Genomic DNA, 22,974 nt, shown 5'->3' on the forward strand with positions numbered 1-22,974 from the left:
TTAGACATATTACCACTACACAATATTGTTTTACATATTACCACAACACAATATTGTTTACATATTATTACCACAACACAATATTGATTACATATTACCACAACAGTATTATATAATACGTTTACATATTACCACAACACAATATTGTTTACATATTAACTAACTACTATTTACTTCATTACATGGTTAGGTTACTCTCATCACACACACACACACACACACACACACACACACACACACACACACACACACACACACACACATACACACACACACACACATACACACACACACACACACACACACATACACACACACACACACACATACACACACACACACACACACACACACACACACACACACACACACACACACACACACACACACACACACACACATACACACACACACACACACACACACACATACACACACACACACACACATACACACACACACACACACCAGACAGACAGACAGTGTTGCCAGCAGTGAGACTATCTCTCACCAAGTCAAAATTTCCTGGTCGTCTTGAGGACGGTTGGCAATATTTGTATAGTTGTCGGTGGCGTTGAAGTGGCGGTAAGTGGCAGTAAGTAGCTCTGTAAGTGGCGGTAAGTGGCAGTAAGTAGCTCCGTAAGTGGCAGCAAGACCGGCCTGGAAGTACTTCTTAAAGTGGGTCTGACCCGGGAGCTCTTGTGTGTGTGTGTGTGTGTGTGTGATTACCTGTGTGTACAGTACGGGGAGGGAGTTGTACACTGGTGGGGCACCATCTCTTGTACTGTACGGGGAGGGAGTTGTACACTGGTGGGGCACCATCTCTTGTACTGTACGGGGAGGGAGTTGTACACTGGTGGGGCACCATCTCTTGTACTGTACGGGGAGGGAGTTGTACACTGGTGGGGCACCATCTCTTGTACTGTACGGGGAGGGAGTTGTACACTGGTGGGGCACCATCTCTTGTACTGTACGGGGAGGGAGTTGTACACTGGTGGGGCACCATCTCTTGTACTGTACGGGGAGGGAGTTGTACACTGGTGGGGCACCATCTCTTGTACTGTACGGGGAGGGAGTTGTACACTGGTGGGGCCCAATCTTCGCTGTCATCATACAACACAGTAATCATGTTGTACACATTTTCTATCTAGTAATTGAGTTTGTTTCGTTCCTCCACAAGTCATACACGTTAAACGAACTTCTACAACATCCAACGTAGTGAAGTGTGTCTTCCTCAACCATCCAACGTAGTGAGTGTGTCTCATCCTTGCGTCCCTTCGTAGTGTGGTGGTCCTCATCCTTGCGTCCTTCGTAGTGTGGTGTGTCTCATCCTGCGTCCTTCGTAGTGTGGTGTGTCTCATCTTGCGTCCTTCGTAGTGAGGTTGTGTCCCATCCTTGCGTCCTTCGTAGGTGGTGTGTTCTCATCCTTGCGTCCTTCGTAGTGTGGTGTGTCCCAATCCTTGGCGTCCTTCGTAGTGTGGTGTGTCTCATCCTTGCGTCCTTCGTAGTGTGGTGTGTCTCATCCTTGCGTCCTTCGTAGTGTGGTGTGTCGCATCCTTGCGTCCTTCGTAGTGTGGTGTGTGGCATCCTTGCGTCCTTCGTAGTGTGGTGTGTCTCATCCTTGCGTCCTTCGTAGTGTGGTGTGTCTCATCCTTGCGTCCTTCGTAGTGTGGTGTGTCTCATCCTTGCGTCCTTCGTAGTGTGGTGTGTCTCATCCTTGCGTCCTTCGTAGTGTGGTGTGTCTCATCCTTGCGTCCTTCGTAGTGTGGTGTGTCTCATCCTTGCGTCCTTCGTAGTGTGGTGTGTCTCATCCTTGCGTCCTTCGTAGTGTTGGTCAAGTTGGTCTTCATCATCCAGGTATCAAATCAATTTTAGAGTTTGTTTATGTCCGCTTGTAAGTTGATACAATGCTCCTCACTTTTCACTTCCCTCATGACCTGTGTATCATCTGCATGATCATGATGTGAGCATGATCATGACGTGTGCATGATCATGACGTGAGCATGATCATGATGTGAGCATGATCATGACGTGAGCATGATCATGACGTGTGCATGATCATGATGTGTGCATGATCATGATGTGAGCATGATCATGATGTGAGCATGATCATGACGTGAGCATGATCATGATGTGAGCATGATCATGATGTGTGCATGATCATGACGTGTGCATGATCATGACGTGAGCATGATCATGACGTGAGCATGATCATGACGTGAGCATGATCATGACGTGAGCATGATCATGACGTGTGCATGATCATGATGTGAGCATGATCATGACGTGAGCATGATCATGATGTGAGCATGATCATGATGTGAGCATGATCATGACGTGAGCATGATCATGACGTGAGCATGATCATGACGTGTGCATGATCATGATGTGTGCATGATCATGATGTGAGCATGATCATGACGTGAGCATGATCATGATGTGAGCATGATCATGACGTGAGCATGATCATGACGTGAGCATGATCATGATGTGAGCATGATCATGATGTGAGCATGATCATGACGTGTGCATGATCATGATGTGAGCATGATCATGACGTGAGCATGATCATGATGTGTGCATGATCATGATGTGAGCATGATCATGACGTGAGCATGATCATGATGTGAGCATGATCATGACGTGAGCATGATCATGACGTGAGCATGATCATGATGTGAGCATGATCATGACGTGTGCATGATCATGATGTGTGCATGATCATGATGTGAGCATGGTCATGACGTGAGCATGATCATGATGTGAGCATGATCATGATGTGAGCATGATCATGACGTGAGCATGATCATGACGTGAGCATGATCACGACGTGTGCATGATCATGATGTGTGCATGATCATGATGTGAGCATGATCATGACGTGAGCATGATCATGATGTGAGCATGATCATGATGTGAGCATGATCATGACGTGAGCATGATCATGACGTGAGCATGATCATGATGTGAGCATGATCATGACGTGAGCATGATCACGACGTGAGCATGATCATGACGTGAGCATGATCATGACGTGTGCATGATCATGACGTGTGCATGATCATGATGTGAGCATGATCATGATGTGAGCATGATCATGACGTGTGCATGATCATGATGTGAGCATGATCATGACGTGAGCATGATCATGATGTGAGCATGATCATGATGTGTGCATGATCATGATGTGTGTATGATCATAATGTGTGCATGATCATGATGTGAGCATGATCATGACGTGTGCATGATCATGATGTGAGCATGATCATGACGTGAGCATGATCATGACGTGAGCATGATCATGATGTGAGCATGATCATGATGTGAGCATGATCATGACGTGTGCATGATCATGACGTGAGCATGATCATGACGTGAGCATGATCATGACGTGAGCATGATCATGATGTGTGCATGATCATGATGTGAGCATGATCATGATGTGAGCATGATCATGATGTGAGCATGATCATGACGTGAGCATGATCACGACGTGAGCATGATCATGACGTGAGCATGATCATGACGTGTGCATGATCATGACGTGTGCATGATCATGACGTGAGCATGATCATGACGTGAGCATGATCATGACGTGAGCATGATCATGACGTGAGCATGATCATGATGTGTGCATGATCATGATGTGAGCATGATCATGATGTGAGCATGATCATGCTCAGGTAGGAGACCTTACCTCAAGGCAGCGCAGTAATACACACGAGTCATGGTCACCAGAAGTGACCTTTGTGTCACTCGGCTGGTCACCTCAGCTGAAGGTTGGTCACGTGACCATGATCATGTTGTGTTCACGTCAGTAGTCATCATCATGTTCCTCTCTGGTCACGTGACCATGATCATGTTGTGTTCACGTCAGGAGACATCATCATGTTCCTCTCTGGTCATGTAGTAGGACAGGGTCAAGCATTTTCTGATCGTCCATATACAAGCAGTCGTCCCAGTCGTCCATTTTGTCAGAATAGGAGCTCACTCTCTCGTGGAACTCCAGCAGGTTTGGTACATATGACCTTATTTCCCTGAGACCATGTTGCCTCTGACTCGTGAATTTTCTTTCTTGTAGAAAATGATGCATTATTGTGTTGTGATCATCTTTCCTGTAGAAAATGATGCATTATTGTGTTGTGATCATCTTTCCTGTAGAAAATGATGCATTATTGTGTTGTGATCATCTTTCCTGTAGAAAATGATGCATTATTGTGTTGTGATCATCTTTCCTGTAGAAAATGATGCATTATTGTGTTGTGATCATCTTTCCTGTAGAAAATGATGCATTATTGTGTTGTGATCATCTTTCCTGTAGAAAATGATGCATTATTGTGTTGTGATCATCTTTCCTGTAGAAAATGATGCATTATTGTGTTGTGATCATCTTTACTGTAGAAAATGATGCATTATTGTGTAGTGATCATCTTTCCTGGAGGACAACACACCACCACACTCGACACTGAACCTCCTCTTCCCTGTCTCCTCCCTTGTACATGTGTACGAGGCTCGCTCTCCCCCCAACCCCCTCATACCCGTGTGTGTGTGTGTGTGTGTGTGTGTGTGTGTGTGTGTGTGTGTGTGTGTCTGTGTGTGTGTGTGTGTGTGTGTGTGTGTGTGTGTGTGTGTGTCTGTGTCTTTGTGTGTGTGTGTCTGTGTGGGTACTTTCTGAATGCCTTTAACCATATTGATGTGCACATGAGATGTGTGTGCTCACTATTACTTATGTCCACATACAAGCATATATACATGTATGTAATGTACGTGTATACTTTCTCTTGGTATACACATGATGTGCGTGGCTTGCTACTGGGGTCATGTTGGTCGGGTGTACACATGGTGTGTCCATGTTAACCCTAGCTATGTGTTCCTCATTTACATGTCCCTGCTTATGTCACTATGCAAATATGTGTCGACCATACATTATGACACAGCTTCTGTTGACGACCAGGCACCAATGATGTGGCTCATCTTGTTCTCTCTTCTCACTTAGATCCATTTTTTTGTTTATCTACTTTATTTTCTCGGGGGGGGGGGGGGGGGCTAAATATGTGAAAGGGTTATTTGTGATTTTAAAGAGAGAGAGAGAGAGAGAGAGAGAGAGAGAGAGAGAGAGAGAGAGAGAGAGAGAGAGAGAGAGAGAGAGAGAGAGAGAGACTATGGAAGGGAGGTTAGAGGACTGGTGGTGGGACTGCCCACCCACCACACACACACACACACACACACACACACATATCTATAACTATCGCTCTCTATATCTATCTATCTATCTATCTATCTATCTATCTATATATATATATATATATATATATATATATATATATATATATATATATATATATATATATATATATATATATATATACACATATACTTATATACACATATACATAATTCATACCTGCTGCCTTTATTCATTTCCCGTCGCCACCCCGCCACACATGAAATGACAACCCCCTCCCCCCGCACGCGCGCGAGGTAGCGCTAAGAAAAAACAACAAAGGCCACATTCGTTCACACTCACTCTCTAGCTGTCATGCATAATGCACCGAAACCACAGCTCCCTTTCCACATCCAGGCCCAACAGAACTTTCCATGGTTTACCCCAGACGCTTCACATGCCCTGGTTCAATCCATTGACACCACGTCGACCCCGGTATACCACATCGTTCCAATTCACTCTATTCCTTGCACGTCTTTCACCCTCCTGCATGTTCAGGCCCCGATCACTCAAAATCTTTTTCACTCCATCTTTCCACCTCCAATTTGGTCTCCCTCTTCTCCTCGTTCCCTCCACCTCTGACACATATATCCTCTTGGTCAATCTTTCCTCACTCATTCTCTCCATGTGACCAAACCATTTCAAAACACCCTCTTCTGCTCTCTCAACCACACTCTTGTTATTACCACACATCTCTCTTACCGTCGAAGCTTTGGAACTCTGTACCTTCTCATGTCTTCACAATAACTATGACCTGATGATACAGTTTAAAGGACAAGCTTTTCACTTCCTCCAAAATTCCTCAATACTTTTCCTTGTCTTATTTTTTTCCACTCATAATTCTCTATATATTTCCATTAAAGCCCGGCCTTGATGTGGACATATGTTCGTGACTGGATCCTTCAACGTAAAAAGAATATATATAAAGAGATAAATAAATAGTCCAACATTATGCAATACGGTGAGTGGCGTGGTATTGGTGGTGGACGTATATTCGGGCGCGGTTCTAGCCTCACTTGATTGGTGGATCATCACATGACATATGATTCCAGAGGCGCTGATTGGTGATCATCACGTAACTAGCTTACCCAGTTATGATTGGTGGCTCGGATCACGTGACCCTTGGCGAGCCATATTAACGTCTGCCGGAAGTTAAGGTGGCTCTAATATTCGTCTATACTGTGAAAATGACGTAATAATTTTGTTTTATGGCTGCATCTGGCAGCTGTAGTTGTGGAACCAATCAGGGCTTCTGGTCACCTGAGGCACGTGACCATCGCCCGCCAATCACGGCCTCTGGTCATTAGTTATATGGACCAGATTAACGAATCATCGTGCATCACCGCCAGTTACGTGACCAAAGCTACCAGGTAACCACCATCACCACTACGTCCTGTGTCACACGTGACAACAACTTTACACTTATTACCCCCCCCCCCCCCCCCACACACACACACGAGATGCAGGGAAGATCACGGAAAACAGGAGATACAAAGAGTCAAAAGTTTTCGTAAAATCACAAGATCAGAACAGACTCACTACAGAGGTGGCGCTGGGCGGGACAGAGAGGCGGCGCTGGGCGGGACAGAGAGGTGGCGCTGGGCGGGACAGAGAGGTGGCGCTGGGCGGGACAGAGAGGCGGCGCTGGGCGGGACAGAGAGGTGGCGCTGGGCGGGACAGAGAGGTGGCGCTGGGCGGGACAGAGAGGCGGCGCTGGGCGGGACAGAGAGGTGGCGCTGGGCGGGACAGAGAGGCGGCGCTGGGCGGGACAGAGAGGCGGCGCTGGGCGGGACAGAGAAGGTGCGCTGGGCGGGACAGAGAGGCGGGACAGGTGAAGGATCAGGTCACAGGTCACTCTCGACCACCACATCTCTCTCAAGTTACAAACTCAGGTTAACCTTGGTTCTGGAAAACATATTTACATTTCTTTTTCACTTATAATGTTTTCTAGATTATATAAACCAACATTGTCATTCATACTAATATTTCTACTATGTTTCATAAGAGAAGATTTAACAGTATTACTATCCATTACTGAGTTATCGTAAGTGATAACATTAAATTGCTTCAGTCAGTTGGATGATCAAAGACTTTGAGGTGGACAAATATTGCATTACATCTTGACTAACAGTATTTATTTCACCCTGATATTAAGAACCTTATTAGTTTGACCAATATAAATCTGATCACACCCTTTACAGGGGCTATTGTACACACATCCCGTCTGAGAAGTTACAGAATTTCTGTTAAGATTTCGCCTAACCGTATAACTGTTATTGATGCTGAAGACTACATTAATATTAAGAAGTTTTTTTTAACTATACAGGAACTTTAACAAGCCCTCACAATAAGGTAATACTAACATGGTTATGTTCACAAATGGTTCTTCAGGTTCAACATATTAGAAACTGAATGAAGGAAGTGCTTGGGATACTGTAATTTATAACCAATGTGATATATATATATATATATATATATATATATATATATATATATATATATATATATATATATATATATATATATATATATAATTTGTTTTTCATACATATTTGCCTTATCCTGCGTTAGCGAAGTAGCGTTTAGAACAGAGGAGTGAGCCTTAGAGGGTATATCCTCACTTGGCCCCCTTCTCTGTTACTTCTTTTGGAAAATTATAAACGGGAGGGGAGGATTTCCAGCCACCCGCTCCCTCCCCTTTTATAGTCGCCTTCAACGACACGCAGGGAATACGTGGGAAGTATTCTTTCTCTCCTATTTGCGTGTGTGGACGTGTGTATGTACATGTGTATGGGGGGGGGGGGGGGCTGGGCCATTTCTTTCGTCTGTTTCCTTGCGCTACCTCGCAAACGCGGGAGACAGCGACAAAGTATAAAAAAAAAAAAAAAAAAAAAAAAAAAAATATATATATATATATATATATATATATATATATATATGGGGATGGGGGATTAAGAATACTTCCCACGTATTCCCTGCGTGTCGTAGAAGGCGACTAAAAGGGGAGGGAGCGGGAGGCTGGAAATCCTCCACTCTCGTTTTTTTTTTTTTTTTTTTTTTAATTTCCAAAAGAAGGAACAGAAGGGGGCCAGTTGAGGATATTCCACAAAGGCCCAGTCCTCTGTTCTTAAACGCTACCTCGCTAACGCGGGAAATGGCGAATAGTTTAAAAGAAAAAAAGAAAAGAATATATATATATATATATATATATATATATATATATATATATATATATATATATATATATATATATATATGTTATCCCTGGGGATAGGGGATTAAGAATACTTCCCACGTATTCCCTGCGTGTCGTAGAAGGCGACTAAAAGGAGAGGGAGCAGGGGGCTGGAAATCCTCCCCTTTCGTTTTTTTTTTTTCAATTTTCCAAAAGGAGGAACAGAGGGGGGGGGGGGGCAGGTGAGGATATCCCACAAAGGCCCAGTCCTCTGTTCTTAACGCTACCTCACTAACGCGGGAAATGGCGAATAGTTTAAAAGAAAAGATATATATATATATATGTAGGGTGGGGAAGGGGGCGAAAATTCTGGGAGGGTTGAAGAATGTGTGGAAGTCGAAAACATTATCTCGAAAAGCAAAAATGGGTATGTTTGAAGGAATAGTGGTTCCAACAATGTTGTATGATTGCGAGGCGTGGGCTATGGATAGGGTTGTGCGGAGGAGGGTGGATGTGTTGGAAATGAGATGTTTGAGGACAATATGTGGTGTGAGGTGGTTTGATCGAGTAAGTACTAATAGGGTAAGAGAGATGTGTGGTAATGAAAAGAGTGTGGTTGAGAGAGCAGAAGAGGGTGTTTTGAAATGGTTTGGTCATATGGAGAGAATGAGTGAGGAAAGATTGACAAAGAGGATATATGTGTCAGAGGTGGAGGGAACGAGGAGAAGTGGGAGACCAAATTGAAGGTGGAAAGATGGAGTGAAAAAGATTTTGAGTGATCGGGGCCTGAACATGCAGGAGGGTGAAAGGCGTGCAAGGAATAGAGTGAATTGGAACGATGTGGTATACCGGGGTCGACGTGCTGTCAATGGATTGAACCAGGGCATGTGAAGCGTCTGGGGTAAACCGTGGAAAGTTTTGTGGGGCCTGGATGTGGAAAGGGAGCTGTGGTTTTGATGCATTATACAGGACAGTTAGAGACTGAGTGTGAATGAATGTGGCCTTTGTTGTCTTTTCCTAGCGCTACCTCGCGCACATGCGGGGGTAATGGGTTGTTATTTCATGTGTAGGCGGGGTGGCGACGGAAATGAATAAAGTCAGCAAGTATGAATTATGTATATGTGTATATATGTATATGTCTGTGTATGTATATATACATGTATACGTTGAGATGTATAGGTATGTATATGTGCGTGTGTGGACGTGTATGTACATACATGTGTATGTGGGTGGGTTGGGCCATTCTTTCGTCTGTTTTCTTGCCCTACCTCGCTAACGCTAGGTCGAGGCAGAGCATAAGGCAGGATAGATAGATGGATAGATATAGTTGTGATACAAGATGCGAGTGTATGTAACATGGTTGGAGGACCATCATGAAGGTGTCACCAGCACACATGGCTGGCTCACCACAACCTCAGCGACTCACATGGCTGGCTCACCACAACCTCAGCGACTCACATGGCTGGCTCACCACAACCTCAGCGACTCATTGAAAACTACAGAATGGTTGGTCAAGAGTAGCTCTTGGTGTCGTGTGCCGCCCAACGAAAGCAATTCCCACAAGACACAACACAGTGAAGCTGAAGCGGTGTGTGACACTGTCTTCCACAACCAGAACACGCAGACGTGAGCACAGAGACTGATGCACAGACGTGTGCACAGAGACTGATGCACAGACATGAGCACCATTAAACAGGTTCACAGCGGGTCAAGTGACGCTGTAGAGAGAACAATGATAAGTTTTGTTGCAGAGAAACAATCAGGAATGTTTATAGTGCAGTAGAAGCGATGACTGACGTAGTGGATCACACAGTGTTCGTTGGTAAGATGAAGCAGCAACAGAGAACGTAGTCAGAGATTTTCAGTGTGTGTGGCTCAGTGTGAAGTGGCTGAAGGTTGGCGTGATGCCTGCATGCACTGTATACAAGCAAGAAGCACAGAGATAAGTTCCAGATTACAGAGGTACAGCCTCAGATTAGCGAGGAACAATATGGTGTCAGAAGTGGTGAAAGACGTGTGAATGTGTTTGAGAAATACCGAGAGAAACAGAAGGATTTGTGTGACATTTCCGGGTCTGGAGAAGGCATATGACACATACACATCACTGAAGATGCTACGAGTATGAGTATGTGGTGTGGGGGAAAGCTGCTACAAACAGTGAAGAGATTCTGTCCAGAGAACAAGGTGCGTTCAGTGCGAGTAGGAACGAAGAAGGATGAGTGGATCCAGGCGGAGGTGGATCTGTGAGAAGGATGTGCGATACGGTCATGAGGGAGGTAAATGCAAGGGTCTTCCAGAGAGGAGCGAGTCCAATGCACTCAGTTAAGGGTGAGCGGATGTAGGAGGGGAGGTTGATAGCAGGCTAGAGTGGTTGTCTGAGTGTGGGAGAGATTCGTTGTGATTACAGGTTAACATGTGTGGCAGTTTTGTGTTTCAGGTTTTTAATACCTAGTGGTTGGGAACGATGAGGACCTAGGCGTTTAGTAGTGTTCATCTTAAGTGTGTCGGTACTTCACTCACTGTGAAGGTAAATTTTGGTATGGTGAGAAGAGGTGGTGGAAGCCTTACGTAAGACGAAATGTGGCAATGCGGCTGGAGTGGATGGATTACAGGAGAATTTATTAAAAAATGAGGTGACTGTTATTGATTGGTTTGTTATAATTTTCAATGTATGTATGGATCTTGGTGAAGTGCCTGAGGATTGATGGAATGCATGTATAATGTCATTGTACAAAGACAAAGGGGATAAGAGTGAGTGCTCAAACTACAGAGGTATAAGTTTGTTGAGTATTCCTGGTCAGTTGTATAGGGAGGGTATTGATTGAGAGGGTGAAGGCATGTACAGAGCATCAGATTGGGGAAGAGCAGTGTGGTTTCAGAAGTGGTAGAGGATGTGTGGATCAGGTGTTTGCTTTGTAGAATGTATGTGAGAAATACTTAGAAAAACAGTTGGATTTATATGTAGCATTTATGGTTCTTGTGTAAGCATATGATAGGGTTGATAGAGATGCTTTGTGGAGGGTTTTAACGATATATGGCGTAGGAAGAAAGCTGCTAGTAGTGAGAAGGTTTTACCAGGGATGTAAGGCATGTGTGAGAGGATTATGAGGAGAGGAGAGTGGATGGTTCCCAGTGAATGTCGGTTTGCGGCAGGGGTGTGTGATGTCTCCATGGTTCTTTGATTTGTTTATGGATGGGGTGCTTAGGGAGGTGAATGCAAGAGTCTTGGAGAGAGGGGCGAATATGCAGTCCGTTATGGATGAGAGGGCCTAGGAAGTGAGTCAGCTGTTCGCTGATGACACAGCGCTGGTGGCTGATTCAAGTGAGAAAGTGCAGAAGTTAGTGACTGAGTTTTGAAAAATATGTGAAAGGAAGTTGAGAGTAGATGTGAACAAAAGCAGTGTTATTAGGTTCAACAGGGTTGATGGACATATTAGATGGGGCATGAGTTTGAATGAAGAAAACTTGTAGGAAGTGAAGTGTTTTAGATATATAGTTGTGGACTTGGCAGCGAATGGAACCATGGAAGCAGAAGTGAGTCATAGGGTGGAGGAGGGGGCGAAGATTCTGGGAGCACTGAAAAATCTGTGGAAAGAGGGAACGTTGTCTAGGAGAGCAAAAATGGGTATGTTTGAAGGAATAGTGGTTCCAACAACGTTATATGGTTGGGAGGCGTGGGCTATAGATAAGGTTGTGCGGTGGAGGGTGGATGTGTTGGCAATGAGATGTCTGAGGCCAGTATGAGCAGAAGAGGGTGTATTGAAATGGTTTGGACATATGGAGAGAATATATTCCTTGAGGTACCTCGCTAAAGCGAGAAACGGCGATCAAAAATGAAAAAGAATAATTATATGAGTAGTGATGATGATGATGATGAAGATGATGATGATGATGATGATGATGATGATGATGATGATGGTAAACTTACAGACATAACAGCATGATCCATGTGTCCTACAGGGGAAGCTGCTCTCTCGGGGCCAAGTCTGCTCGTCTACAACGTGTCCAGCTCAGCTGACGAGCACGTGATGGGGGCGTGGCTGCACGTGCGAGGGGGCGGGGCCAGGCTCTCGCCCGGACCTTCCAGGCTGCTCCTGTACCTACTCCACCGTGGCGAGTCCACGCCCACCGACCCCATCATGACCGTGGCTGTCAAGCCAGGTACACAGGTAATGACTCAGGGGTAGTACGGTCTAGCCAGGTACACAGGTAATGACTCAGGGGTAGTACGTTCTAGCCAGGTACACAGGTAATGACTCAGGGGTAGTACGGTCTAGCCAGGTACACAGGTAATGACTCAGGGGTAGTACGGTCTAGCCAGGTACACAGGTAATGACTCAGGGGTAGTACGGTCTAGCCAGGTACACAGGTAATGACTCAGGGGTAGTACGGTCTAGCCAGGTACACAGGGTAATGACTCAGGGTAGTACGGTCTAGCCAGGTACACAGGTAATGACTCAGGGGTAGTACGGTCTAGCCAGGTACACAGGTAATGACTCAGGGGTAGTACGGTCTAGCCAGGTACACAGGTAATGACTCAGGGGTAGTACGGTCAAGCCAGGTACACAGGTAATGACTCAGGGGTAGTACGGTCTAGCCAGGTACACAGGTAATGACTCAGGGGTAGTACTGTCAGCCAGGCACACAGTAATGACTCAGGGTAGTACGGTCTAGCAGGTACACAGGTAATGACTCAGGGGTAGTACGGCTAGGCCAGGTACACAGGTATGACTCAGGGGTAGTTCTGTCAAGCCAGGTACACAGGTAATGACTCAGGGGTAGTACGGTCTAGCCAGGTACACAGGTAATGACTCAGGGGTAGTACGGTCTAGCCAGGTACACAGGTAATGACTCAGGGGTAGTACTGTCAAGCCAGGTACACAGGTAATGACTCAGGGGTAGTACTGTCAAGCCAGGTACACATTATCTTGTAACAATCAAGATGTTCGTCAACTCACAACACACTTGTGTTGTCAAGGTTCCGGTGTTGTGGAAGGTGAGCAGTGTTGTGTGTGTGTTATGGGCACCATGTTCTACAACAACACTTTCATGAATTTGTAATTTTTTTTCCCCAAATTTCCACCTGGTAAATCTTGTGACCTGTACAGGTCATGTCTGCCTGTAGCGTACAGGTCACGACCTCTCTTGACCTGCATAAAACTATTGTTGACCTTCTTTCTTATATTGTTTTCGTTCTTACTGACCTCATGACCCTCAGCCAAGCAGGTCCTAATGTTTATATCACGTGATCAACATTCCTCACGGATGGTTGGACCCCGTCACCCATTTTCTTTATTTACTTATCTTGACGAATATTTGTTGTTGTTGTTGTTGTTGTTGTTGTTGTTGTTGTGACCTGCAGGAGGTGGAGGTGACCCGCGCTGTGCGGGAGGTCTTGATGGGCGGCCAGAGGGCGCCTGGGTCTGTCTGGGGCACTGTGGGCGTGCGGGTGGAAGAAGGTGGGCGTGGCCATATGGGGAGGGGCAGCCAGACGAAGACCCGCCCTCTCCTTCTGGTGTACACTAGCGACCCCGCTATACTGGACCTGACCGCCCTTGGGGTCTCCGCCCTTAATCTGACGCACCTCCTCCCGCCCCGCCCACGGCCCGCCCACGCCCACAGCAAGCGATACAGAGGGAGGAGTCCGCCAGCCAGCCACAGGGGTGAGTGCTCAACCCCCACCCACACCACCCCGGGGTCACCATGACCTGGGGTGGACCACAAGGCAAAGTTCAGTTTCCAGTTGAGGTAGACTAAGGTAGAATATAGTGTACAGGTGAGGTAGACTGTTATGGTGTCCAGATGAAGTAAACTAGGGTAAACTTACTCAACATAAGACCACGTGGATCTTCCCTGGCCAGACCACATTGATGGATACTTTGAGAGTAAACTTGTAACTTGAGTCAGTAGTCATGTTAGAGTAAACTTGTAACTTGAGTCAGTAATCATGTGAGAGTAAACTTGTAACTTGAGTCAGTAGTCATGTGAGAGTAAACTTGTAACTTGAGTCAGTAGTCATGTGAGAGTAAACTTGTAACTTGAGTCAGTAGTCATGTGAGAGTAAACTTGTAACTTGAGTCAGTAGTCATGTGAGAGTAAACTTGTAACTTGAGTCAGTAGTCATGTGAGAGTAAACTTGTAACTTGAGTCAGTAGTCATGTGAGAGTAAACTTGTAACTTGAGTCAGTAGTCATGTGAGAGTAAACTTGTAACTTGAGTCAGTAATCATGTGAGAGTAAACTTGTAACTTGAGTCAGTAGTCATGTGAGAGTAAACTTGTAACTTGAGTCAGTAATCATGTAAGAGTAAACTTGTAACTTGAGTCAGTAATCATGTGAGAGTAAACTTGTAACTTGAGTCAGTAGTCATGTGGGAGTAAACTTGTAACTTGAGTCAGTAATCATGTGAGAGTAAACTTGTAACTTGAGTCAGTAATCATGTGAGAGTAAACTTGTAACTTGAGTCAGTAATTATGTAAGAGTAAACTTGTAACTTGAGTCAGTAATCATGTGAGAGTAAACTTGTAACTTGAGTCAGTAATCATGTAAGAGTAAACTTGTAACTTGAGTCAGTAGTCATGTGAGAGTAAACTTGTAACTTGAGTCAGTAATCATGTGAGAGTAAACTTGTAACTTGAGTCAGTAGTCATGTGGGAGTAAACTTGTAACTTGAGTCAGTTGTCATGTGAGAGTAAACTTGTAACTTGAGTCAGTAGTCATGTGGGAGTAAACTTGTAACTTGAGTCAGTAATCATGTGAGAGTAAACTTGTAACTTGAGTCAGTAGTCATGTGTGAGTAAACTTGTAACTTGAGTCAGTAATTATGTAAGAGTAAACTTGTAACTTGAGTCAGTAGTCATGTGAGAGTAAACTTGTAACTTGAGTCAGTAGTCATGTGAGAGTAAACTTGTAACTTGAGTCAGTAGTCATGTGAGAGTAAACTTGTAACTTGAGTCAGTAGTCATGTGGGAGTAAACTTGTAACTTGAGTCAGTAGTCATGTGAGAGTAACTTGTAAACTTGAGTCAGTATCATGTAGAGTAAACTTGTAACTTGAGTCAGTAGTCATGTGGGAGTAAACTTGTAACTTGAGTCAGTAGTCATGTGAGAGAAACTTGTAACTTGAGTCAGTAGTCATGTGAGAGTAAACTTGTAACTTGAGTCAGTTGTCATGTGAGAGTAAACTTGTAACTTGAGTCAGTAGTCATGTGAGAGTAAATTGTAACTTGAGTCAGTAGTCATGTGAGAGTAACTTGTAACTTGAGTCAGTAGTCATGTGAGATAACTTGTACTTGAGTCAGTAGTCATGTGTGAGTAAATTTGTAACTTGTGTCAGTAGTCAGGTGAGAGTAAACTTGTAACTTGAGTCAGTAGTCATGAGAGTAAACTTGTAACTTGAGTCAGTAATCGTGTGAGAGTAAACTTGTAACTTGAGTCAGTAATCATGTGAGAGTAAACTTGTAACTTGAGTCAGTAATCATGTGAGAGTAAAGTTGTAACTTGAGTCAGTAATCATGTGAGAGTAAAGTTGTAACTTGAGTCAGTAATCATGTGAGAGTAAACTTGTAACTTGAGTCAGTAATCATGTGAGAGTAAACTTGTAACTTGAGTCAGTAGTCATGTGAGAGTAAACTTGTAACTTGAGTCAGTAGTCATGTAAGAGTAAACTTGTAACTTGAGTCAGTAATCATGTGAGAGTAAAGTTGTAACTTGAGTCAGTAGTCATGTGAGAGTAAACTTGTAACTTGAGTCAGTAATCATGTGAGAGTAAACTTGTAACTTGAGTCAGTAGTCATGTGAGAGTAAACTTGTAACTTGAGTCAGTAATCATGTAAGAGTAAACTTGTAACTTGAGTCAGTAATCATGTGAGAGTAAACTTGTAACTTGAGTCAGTAATCATGTGAGAGTAAAGTTGTAACTTGAGTCAGTAATCATGTGAGAGTAAACTTGTAACTTGAGTCAGTAGTCATGTGAGAGTAAACTTGTAACTTGAGTCAGTAATCATGTGAGAGTAAACTTGTAACTTGAGTCAGTAGTCATGTGAGAGTAAACTTGTAACTTGAGTCAGTAATCATGTGAGAGTAAAGTTGTAACTTGAGTCAGTAGTCATGTGAGTGTCTGGTTTAGATACGTGGATGATGTGTGGTGCTTGTGGCCATCCCCCCAAGATTGTGATGATATTTTCTTTAATGAATTAGATCAATATTATCCATCTCAATATCACATTTAACATTGAATGGGAAAAAGAAGGTAAATTGACGTTTCTTGATGTGTTGCTAAGTGATCATTTATCCTTCAAGATGTACAGGAAGTTTACCAAGTCTGAGGATTCTCTTCATCATTTCTCAGCACATGATCCTTCTGTACAAATGTCTGTAGTTATGTCATGTTTTTACGAGCACTACGGATATGTGATCACATAAGTCTGCTAGATGAATGTACACATATAAGACTTAGTTTTAGGTAGTTTTATTATTCCAACTGATTTGTGAACCAAGTTTATTAGAAATCTGGAGAGACATTTCTACATGTATTAACAACAATGTGACAAATGATGATAGTGTTTACTTGCTGGTCTATCCTCACAACTTAGCTAATGTTGCCTTCCAGTACGATAACATTACCAGTCAAACCTTAATGTCAAATGGGCCAAACCAGGCAACAGTTGGGAGTGTTTACCACTTCAAATGTAAGTCATGTGAGGATGTATACATTGGCCAGACCGGGAAAAGTGTAAGTGAGAGATGTTATTGGCAACGGCACGAAGTACGCAGGGATGACCACCTGACCTTCCTTAATCACTCTCCCTTACAAGGATTACGATCACACGTAACACACAATGCTGGGCCTAGAAAGACTGGTGTTGGACGGCGGGAAGCAAGTGTGATGTTGGCATGGAAATAACTGTTAGGAACTGACACCTGATGATGATTGTCTCCACGAAACATGTCGTGCCACATGTATAGACAAATTACATGTTAGATATATGAACTCCTACTGAAGTGCAATTTTACTTTCATAACTATTATCACGAACTAGTGTGATAATATATATTCCTGGCGCTACTTCGCTGACGCGGGAAACGGCGATTATGTATAATAATAAAAAAAATATATATATAATGATAATAATGATAATTGATATGTGTATATGAATACTTAGAGAATGTGTTATGTTAACTATTGTTTGTTTTGTAGTTGTAGGTCGGGCGCGTCGGTCGTCGCGGGAAGGCGTGGAGGCAGGCGTGGTGCTGCCAGGGAGCGCCCACAGCCACGCCCTTCTGACGAACGAGCTGCCCCTGGGCCACGCCCACACACTGCTCCAGCCTCACACGTCACACCTGCCGCAGGTCAGCCTCGTGTTGTCAGCACCCACAAACCCTGAGTGTCAGCTGCTGACATGACACTCTCATGATGATAGTGACGTCATGATGATGGTGCATGACAGGATGATAGTGACGTCATGATGATGGTGCATGACAGAATGATAGTGACGTCATGATTATGGTGCATGACAGGATGATAGTGACGTCATGATGATGGTGCATGACAGGATGATAGTGACGTCATGATGATGGTGCATGACAGGATGATAGTTACGTCATGATGATGGTGCATGACAGACAGGATGATAGTGACGTCATGATGATGGTGCATGACAGACAGGATGATAGTGACGTCATGATGATGGTGCATGACAGACAGGATGATAGTGACGTCATGATGATGGTGCATGACAGGATGATAGTGACGTCAAGATGGTGGTGCATGACAGGATGATAATGACGTCATGATGATGGTGTCTGACCTGATGATAGTGACGTGTTGTGTTGTGTTGTGTTGTGGTGTTTGTGTGTGTGTTGTGTTGTGTTGTGTGTTGTTGGGTGGTGTGGTGTGTTGTGTTTTGGTATTGGTTGACTGGTAGAAACTGACTCATCGATGAGGTACATGAGTATCCGCCAGTGTACAACTCCCTCCCCGTACAGTACAAGATATGGGCCCCCGCCAGTGTACAACTCCCTCCCCGTACAGTACAAGAGATGGTGCCCCACCAGTGTACAACTCCCTCCCCGTACAGTACAAGAGATGGTGCCCCACCAGTGTACAACTCCCTCCCCGTACAGTACAAGAGATGGTGCCCCACCAGTGTACAACTCCCTCCCCGTACAGTACAAGAGATGGTGCCCCACCAGTGTACAACTCCCTCCCCGTACAGTACAAGATATGGGCCCCCGCCAGTGTACAACTCCCTCCCCGTACAGTACAAGAGATGGTGCCCCACCAGTGTACAACTCCCTCCCCGTACAGCACAAGAGATGGGGTCCCCCAGTGTACAACTCCCTCCCCGTACAGTACAAGAGATGGTGCCCCACCAGTGTACAACTCCCCGTACAGTACACATAGATCCCCCCCCCACACACACACACATTGATGGCCGGATGTTGGGTGTAGTGCGTACATCATGTGTAGTGTGCACATCATGTGTAGTGTGCACATCATCTGTAATGTGTACATCATGTGTAATGTGTACATCATGTGTAATGTGTACATCATGTGTAATGTGTATATCATGTGTAATGTGTACATCATGTGTAGTGTGCACATCATGTGTAGTGTGCACATCATGTGTAATGTGTACATCATGTGTAATGTGTACATCATGTGTAGTGTGTACATCATGTGTAATGTGTACATCATGTGTAGTGTGCACATCATGTGTAGTGTGCACATCATGTGTAATGTGTACATCATGTGTAATGTGCACATCATGTGTAGTGTGCACATCATGTGTAGTGTGTATATCATGTGTAATGTGTACATCATGTGTAGTGTGCACATCATGTGTAATGTGTACATCATGTGTAATGTGCACATCATGTGTAATGTGTATATCATGTGTAATGTGTACATCATGTGTAGTGTGCACATCATGTGTAGTGTGCACATCATGTAATGTGCACATCATGTGTAATGTGTACATCATGTGTAGTGTGTACATTATGTGTAATGTGTACATCATGTGTAATGTGTACATCATGTGTAATGTGTACATCATGTGTAGTGTGCACATCATGTGTAATGTGTACATCATGTTTAATGTGTACATCATGTGTAATGTGTACATCATGTGTAGTGTGCACATCATGTGTAGTGTGCACATCATGTGTAGTGTGTACATCATGTGTAGTGTGCACATCATGTGTAGTGTGTACATCATGTGTAATGTGTACATCATGTGTAGTGTGCACATCATGTGTAGTGTGCACATCATGTGTAGTGTGCACATCATGTGTAGTGTGTACATCATGTGTAATGTGTACATCATGTTTAATGTGTACATCATGTGTAGTGTGCACATCATGTGTAGTGTGCACATCATGTTTAATGTGCACATCATGTGTAGTGTGTACATCATGTGTAATGTGTACATCATGTTTAATGTGCACATCATGTGTAATGTGTACATCATGTGTAGTGTGCACATCATGTGTAATGTGTACATCATGTTTAATGTGTACATCATGTGTAATGTGTACATCATGTGTTCCCGCAGGCCAGGAAGGTCCAGCGTGAGGAGCGACGTCTTCGTCGTAAGCAACGTGGTCGTCGTAAGGGCAGCCTCATCCCGCTCCCCAAGAATTACTCCAAGACCAAGTGGGGCGAGGACACCTCCCTCAGGCAGGACCGCAGGCGGCGCCGCAGGAGGCGCAGGAACCGTCGTCTGCCGAAGGAGTGGACGAAGGCGGCGCAGGTGGGTGTGGCGGGGAACAAGTGGGTGTGGTGGGGAGGTTGTTGATGGGCGTGTATGTTGGGTGGGGAGACCAGTGGGTGGACAGCCCTCTACACATGCCAGCCCACAGGAGGGCGGTAGTGGGTGTAGCCTGTGGGTGGGTGTAGAGGGCGGTAGTGGGTGTAGCCTGTGGGTGGGTGTAGAGGGCGGTAGTAGGTGTAGCCTGTAGGTGGACTAGAGGGCGGTAGTGGGTGTAGCCTGTGGGCGGATGTAGAGGGCGGTAGTGAGTGTAGCCTGTGGGTGGGTGTAGAGGGCGGTAGTGGGTGTAGCCTGCAGGTGGACTAGAGGGCGGGTGTGGGTGTAGCCTGTGGGTGGGTGCAGAGGGCGGTAGTGGGTGTAGCCAGGAGGTGGACTAGAGGGCGGTAGTGGGTATAGCCTGTGGGTGGGTGTAGAGGGCGGTAGTGAGTGTAGCCTGTAGGTGGACTAGAGGGCGGTAGTGGTTGTAGCCTGTGGGTGGGTGTAGAGGGCGGTAGTGGGTGTAGCCTGCAGGTGGACGAGAGGGCGGTAGTGGGTGTAGCCTGTGGGTGGGCGCAGAGGGCGGTAGTGGGTGTAGCCTGTAGGTGGACTAGAGGGCGGTAGTGGGTGTAGCCTGTGGGTGGGTGTAGAGGGCGGTAGTGGGTGTAGATGTGCAGGTGTCGTGGGTAGATGATGATGCTGATGTTAGATCTACAGCAGTAGACGACCCGCGCCACGTCTACGTCTCATATGATACAATATTAATATTTGCCTGATTACCATACTTTTCTTTTTCTGTTTTACCATGTGAGTGTTGTAGCCCGTGTTGGTCGTGTGAGTGTTGTATCCCGTGTTGGTCGTGTGAGTGTTGTAGCCCGTGTTGGTCGTGTGAGTGTTGTATCCCGTGTTGGTCGTGTGAGTGTTGTAGCCCGTGTTGGTCGTGTGAGTGTTGTATCCCGTGTTGGTCGTGTGAGTGTTGTAGCCCGTGTTGGTCGTGTGAGTGTTGTATCCCGTGTTGGTCGTGTGAGTGTTGTAGCCCGTGTTGGTCGTGTGAGTGTTGTATCCCGTGTTGGTCGTGTGAGTGTTGTATCCCGTGTTGGTCGTGTGAGTGTTGTAGCCCGTGTTGGTCGTTTGAGTGTTGCAGCCCGTGTTGGTCGTGTGAGTGTTGCAGCCCGTGTTGGTCGTGTGAGTGTTGCAGCCCGTGTTGGCCGTGTGAGTGTTGTATCCCGTGTTGGCCGTGTGAGTGTCGTATCCCGTGTTGGCCGTGTGAGTGTTGTAATACATGTTGGTCGTGTGAGTGTTGTATCCCGTGTTGGCCGTGTGAGTGTTGTAGCCCGTGTTGGTCGTGTGAGTGTTGTATCCCGTGTTGGCCGTGTGAGTGTTGTATCCCGTGTTGGTCGTGTGAGTGTTGTATCCCGTGTTGGTCGTGTGAGTGTTGTAGCCCGTGTTGGTCGTGTGAGTGTTGTATCCCGTGTTGGCCGTGTGAGTGTTGTATCCCGTGTTGGTCGTGTGAGTGTTGTATCCCGTGTTGGTCGTGTGAGTGTTGTATCCCGTGTTGGCCGTGAGTATTGTATCCCGTGTTAGTCGTGTGAGTGTTGTATCCCGTGTTGGCCGTGTCAGTGTTGTAACCTGTGTTGGCCGTGTGAGTGTTGTATCCCGTGTTGATCGTGTGAGTGTTGTATCCCGTGTTGGTCGTGTGAGTGTTGTATCCCGTGTTGGTCGTGTGAGTGTTGTATCCCGTGTTGGTCGTGTGAGTGTTGTATCCCGTGTTGGCCGTGTGAGTGTTGTAATACATGTTGGTCGTGTGAGTGTTGTATCCCGTGTTGGTCGTGTGAGTGTTGTATCCCGTGTTGGTCGTGTGAGTGTTGTATCTCGTGTTGGCCGTGTGAGTGTTGTATCCCGTGTCGGTCGTGTGAGTGTTGTATCCCGTGTTGGCCGTGTGAGTGTTGTAATACATGTTGGTCGTGTGAGTGTTGTATCTCGTGTTGGCCGTGTGAGTGTTGTATCCCGTGTTGGTCGTGTGAGTGTTGTATCCCGTGTTGGCCGTGTGAGTGTTGTAATACATGTTGGTTGTGTGAGTGTTGTATCCCGTGTTGGTCGTGTGAGTGTTGTATCCCGTGTTGGTCGTGTGAGTGTTGTATCCCGTGTTGGCCATGTGAGTGTTGTAATACATGTTGGTCGTGTGAGTTGTATCCCGTGTTGGCCGTGTGAGTGTTGTAATACATGTTGGTCGTGTGAGTGTTGTATCCCGTGTTGGTCGTGTGAGTGTTGTATCCCGTGTTGGCCGTGTGAGTGTTGTAATACATGTTGGTTGTGTGAGTGTTGTATCCCGTGTTGGTCGTGTGAGTGTTGTATCCCGTGTTGGCCGTGTGAGTGTTGTAATACATGTTGGTTGTGTGAGTGTTGTATCCCGTGTTGGCCGTGTGAGTGTTGTATCCCGTGTTGGTCGTGTGAGTGTTGTATCCCGTGTTGGTCGTGTGAGTGTTGTATCCCGTGTTGGCCGTGTGAGTGTTGTAATACATGTTGTTCGTGTGAGTGTTGTATCCCGTGTTGTTCGTGTGAGTGTTGTATCCCGTGTTGGCCGCAGAACTTGGTGAGTAACCGGGCCAACGCCTTGCTTGGTGGGGGCGTGGGTCGGGCCTGCCAGAGGGAGCAGCTGGAGGTGGACTTCGAGAAGCTGGGATGGAACCATTTCATTGTGGCGCCAGACTCCTTCAACGCCTTCTACTGCGCCGGCGTCTGCCCCAACCCGCTCACTAAGGTAAGACACCACAACCACACTTCCTACATAGCGTTGACCTTAATGTATGACGTGTTGACCTTAAAGTCAT

At 45.5% G+C, this 22,974-nt stretch overlaps 1 protein-coding gene across 3 annotated transcripts in view; it reads left to right on the forward strand.

The window, feature by feature from the left end:
* The window catches only part of LOC139749633 (uncharacterized), a 285,318-nt gene that overhangs the window by 200,355 nt on the left and 61,989 nt on the right, over positions 1-22,974 (forward strand). For all 3 annotated transcript variants that reach the window (XM_071663779.1, XM_071663780.1, XM_071663781.1), the window contains exons 2-6: positions 12,360-12,568; positions 13,762-14,062; positions 17,596-17,747; positions 19,952-20,149; positions 22,731-22,904. In XM_071663779.1, coding sequence (XP_071519880.1) covers positions 12,360-12,568; positions 13,762-14,062; positions 17,596-17,747; positions 19,952-20,149; positions 22,731-22,904 — 1,034 coding nt within the window. The remainder of the gene's footprint in view (positions 1-12,359; positions 12,569-13,761; positions 14,063-17,595; positions 17,748-19,951; positions 20,150-22,730; positions 22,905-22,974) is intronic.

Source organism: Panulirus ornatus, chromosome 7 (assembly GCF_036320965.1).
Source record: "Panulirus ornatus isolate Po-2019 chromosome 7, ASM3632096v1, whole genome shotgun sequence".
Lineage (NCBI taxonomy): Eukaryota > Metazoa > Arthropoda > Malacostraca > Decapoda > Palinuridae > Panulirus > Panulirus ornatus.